We start from the raw sequence: 4,143 nt of genomic DNA on the forward strand, positions 1-4,143 counted from the left end.
GTGGCTGCTATGACAAGCAAACGAGGCACTCCGCTTTGGACAGCATGTGCTCTCCGTAGTTGCTGTAACAGTGACCACAAACCAAATGGCTTCAGACAGAAAGTCTGCAGGCTGGGCCAGGGGAATGGCTCCAGGGTTAAAGGCGCTTGCTGCCAAGCCTGACAGCTTAAGTTCAACCCTGGAATTTACATGGTCGAAGGAGAGAAGGGACTTCAACACGCTGTCCTCTGACCGGCCACATAACTGCATTCGAGCACTAGCACGCACACGCAGGCGTACACACACACACACACACACACACACACAAAACAAATAAATTTTAAAAGTAAGTAAGTAAGTAAGTAAATAAATAAATAAATAAATAAATAAAGAAAGAAAGAAATAAATAAATAAAACAAAAAATTCTTGTTTTGGCCCAGGTCTAAATAATAGGCTCCCCTCCCCAAAGCCCCTTTCCTTCCTTGGTTCCATCTTGGCATCGCTTCCATCTTCTTTGATAAGACAGGGCTAGGAAAGGGCAGGGAAGTCCCCCCACCTCGTGTCCCGACCCCCACACTGTGGAAGAAGGGAACCATCTCCAGGAAGTCCTTTTCTGACCCCTGAGCACAGGTGCCCTCCTAGAAGAAAACTGAATGTAAGAGGAAAAAACAAAGTTTTATAAAGAGTTCTTGAAAAAAAAAAACAAAAAACCCACCAAGCAAATGAAAACTGGCAGAAAATTGTGGTCTTAAAAAATTATGATGATCTGGGCTAAGCAGGGTGATGCATGCCCTTGATCCCAGCACTCAGGAGGCAGAGACGGGCCAATTCCTGTAAGTCTGAGGCCAGTCTGCTCTACAGGGTCAATTCCAAACCTTCTAGAACTACCTAACGAGACCCTGTCTCAAAATAAAACAAACTAGTAATGGGGTTGGAGAGACAGCTCTGTGCTTAAGAGCACTTCCTGCTCTTGAAGAGGACCTGAGTTCCGGTCCCGCACCTGTGTCAGGTGCACACAGCCATTTGTAACTCCAGTTTGAGGGAATCTGGCCTCTATGGGCACCCACAGGTATGCCATACACACACTCAGGTACATACACATTAGAAAAATGAAAAATGAGTCTTTTGCAAGGCATGGTGTCGCACACTGTTAATCCCAGCGCTTGGGAGGCAGAGGCAGGTGACTGAGTTTGAGCTCTGGTCTACAGGATGACTTCCAGGACCGCCAGGACTACATGGAAAAACACTGCCTCAAAGAGAGAGAGAGAGAGAATATAGAAGAATACTGCAGTGAATTTTATCCTGACAAGTGGGAAACCAGAAGTCAAGAATCCTTTTATATTAACAAATTACATTCTAAGCAATGGTATGAAAGAGCTGAACACCTGAATAGACCCAAAACACTAGCAGTTGGATTTGGAGCTTCGTTTTGGAGCTCTGAATGTCCAGTCACACACACACAGAAATGACCAGACAGATGGTTTTGCCTTCTGCCAACCCTTCAAAGAAAGCTGATCTTACAGGATACAAACTGTCCCTGAGAGGGGAGGAACAGCCATCTCTCCAGGCCACTTCACAACTACAATGACAGCAGACAAAAGCAGCAGCAGGGGTGAAGCATCGGGGTAGGGACCAAGGTGCTTAGAATAAGAGCAGATCACTGTCGGGTGCAGTGACACACGTCTGCCTTCCCGGTGACTGGCAAGCTGGGGCAGGGGGATCAGAGGTCCTAAACCGGCCCGGGGTTTCATGATACCCTATCTCAATAAATAAATGAAAATTAAAATAAAAGAAGTACCAAGCTAGGAAAAGGAAACGAGGAGGAAAAGGAGGTGGAAGGCTGGAGAGATGGTTCAGTGCTTAAGAGCACCTGCTAACCTTGCAGAGGACCTGGGTTTGGTCCCCAGCACCCACATGGCAGCTCACAGCAGTAACTCCAGTTCCAAGGGATCTGATGCTCTCCTCTGACCTCCATGGGAATTGCATGCATGTGGTACACATACATACATGCAGGCAAAACATTCACATTCATAAAATTAAAAAAAAAAAAAACTTAATGATGACACTATACTGGGTATGATGGTATGCAGCTGTAAGCCTAGCTCTTGGAATACTGAAGCAGGTGGACGGGGAATTCAAGCTCACCCCCAGCTACATAGCCAGTCTGAGCTACATGAGATCACCCCCCAGAAAAGAGCTGAGGGGTAGTGGCGCAGTACTTTAATCCCAGAACACAGGTGGATCTCTGAGTTTGAGGCCAGCCTGGTCTACAGGGTGAGTTCCAGGACAGCCAGGGCTACACAGAGAAACCCAGTCTTGAAAAAAACTAAGAACAGAAGGAGGAGGAGGAGGAAGAAGAAAGAAGGAAGGAAAGAAGGAAGGAAGGAAGGAAGGAAGGGAGGGGGAGGGAGGGAGGGAGGGAGGGAGGGAGGGAGGAAGGAAGGAAGGAAGGAAGGAAGGAAGGAAGGAAGGAAGGAAGGAAGGAAGGAAGGAAGGAAAACTCAGAGTGGCGCCCAAAGAGGAGAGTATGAAGCAGTTCGGTGTCTGGTCCTGGGTAGATTCAGCCACAGTCGGAGCCCAGACGTATCTAAAGAAAAATTTCAGCATTTCTATGGGTCTAACAATCCACCGACAAAAAGTTTAACACAGATGTTTTTCTTCCTTAGGAAGTCCAGCCTCAAGTCTGATCATCAGCCCCACCATGAACTCTGTGACCTGGATCTACTTTTCAGTGACCTTCCTGGCCATGGCCACCTGTGTGTGGGGGATGGCAGGCAACGGCGCGGTGATTTGGCTGCTGAGCTTGCGCGTGCAGAGGTCCCCCTTCTGCGTCTATGTGCTGAACCTGGCGGTGGCAGACCTGCTCTTCCTTCTCTGCATGGCCTCCCTGCTCAGCCTGGAAACAGGACCCCTGCTCTCAAACAGCACCTCCGCCACCGTCTACGAGGTGATAAAGAGAACCAAGTACTTTGCCTATTTGGCAGGCCTGAGCCTGCTGACAGCCATCAGTGCCCAGCGCTGCATCTCGGTGCTTTTCCCCATCTGGTATAAGTGCCATCAACCCCGGCACCTGTCAGCGGCGGTATGCAGCGCGCTCTGGGCGCTGGCCCTGCTGATGAACTTCATGGCTTGTTTCTTCTGCATCCCGTTCTGGCATCCCAACCGAAACCTGTGCTTCGGGGTGGACATGGTTTTCAACAGTCTTATCCTGGGGATCTACGTGCCGATCATGATCACGTCCAGCACCATCCTCTTCATCCGCGTGCGGAAGAACACTTTGTTGCGGAGGCGGCCCCGGCGGCTGTTTGTGGTTATCCTGGCTTCCGTCGTCGTGTTCCTCACCTGTTCTCTGCCCCTGGGCATCCACTGGTTCTTACTCTATTGGGTGGGACTGCCAGAGGATGTGAGGCTCCTGTGTATCTGTGTGTCACGCTTCTCTTCGTGTTTCAGCAGCAGCGCCAACCCGCTCATCTACTTCCTTGTGGGCAGCCAGAAGCACCACCGGCTGCAGGAGTCCCTGGGTGCTGTGCTGGGGCGGGCACTTCGGGATGAACCCGAGCCAGAGGGCAGGGAGACACCATCCTCATGGACTAACGATGGGGCCTGAAGGCAGCCCAGCTAGGGCCACCTCCCAAGCCCCGCCCAGCCCTCTCCTAGAGTACCTAGCTAGCCTACAGTGCGGAGGCCTTTCAGTTTAACTCGTTGGGGTCACTTCCTCTATGCTAAGGGGCCCACTGCTATTGCTCATGTTCCTAATCTAAACTGGGAAGTGAGGCAACCTTTCTTTCTGCTTGACCTGTTCAGACACAGATCCTAGCTTTGCGCTCCTCTCCCTCCTTCCTCCCCCAATCTTGTGCAAGGCTGGCTGGGAAATGTTGGCTCCCAGTAGAGACAGCAGCTCATGAAGGTGGAAAAGGTCATTCCTGGCCACCTTAACTCCCTGAAATGGTATCTGTCCTAGTTTCATTTCTGTTGCTATGACAAATTCCCCGACAAAAAAGCAACACGGGGGAAGAAACGATTTGGCTTAAAACTGCAGATCATAGCCTATGGTTTCACAGAAGAACAGGGCAGAAATTTAAGCAGCTAGTGACATCATACACAAAGTCAGGAGCAGAAAGAGCGCAAATGCATGGGCCCAGCCCCGTTGCTTGCTCTCAGCTA

At 50.2% G+C, this 4,143-nt stretch overlaps 1 protein-coding gene across 1 annotated transcript; it reads left to right on the top strand.

The window, feature by feature from the left end:
* The first annotated feature begins 2,506 nt into the window (after positions 1 to 2,506).
* On the top strand, positions 2,507 to 3,586 carry Mrgprd (MAS related GPR family member D). The gene is made up of 2 exons (XM_055614658.1): positions 2,507 to 2,519; positions 2,646 to 3,586. The coding sequence occupies exons 1-2, from the start codon at positions 2,507 to 2,509 to the stop codon at positions 3,584 to 3,586; spliced, it is 954 nt and encodes a 317-aa protein (XP_055470633.1).
* Positions 3,587 to 4,143: the final 557 nt, after the last annotated feature.

This window comes from Psammomys obesus, unplaced genomic scaffold (assembly GCF_907164565.1).
Source record: "Psammomys obesus unplaced genomic scaffold, mPsaObe1.curated_primary_1811, whole genome shotgun sequence".
Taxonomy (NCBI): domain Eukaryota; kingdom Metazoa; phylum Chordata; class Mammalia; order Rodentia; family Muridae; genus Psammomys; species Psammomys obesus.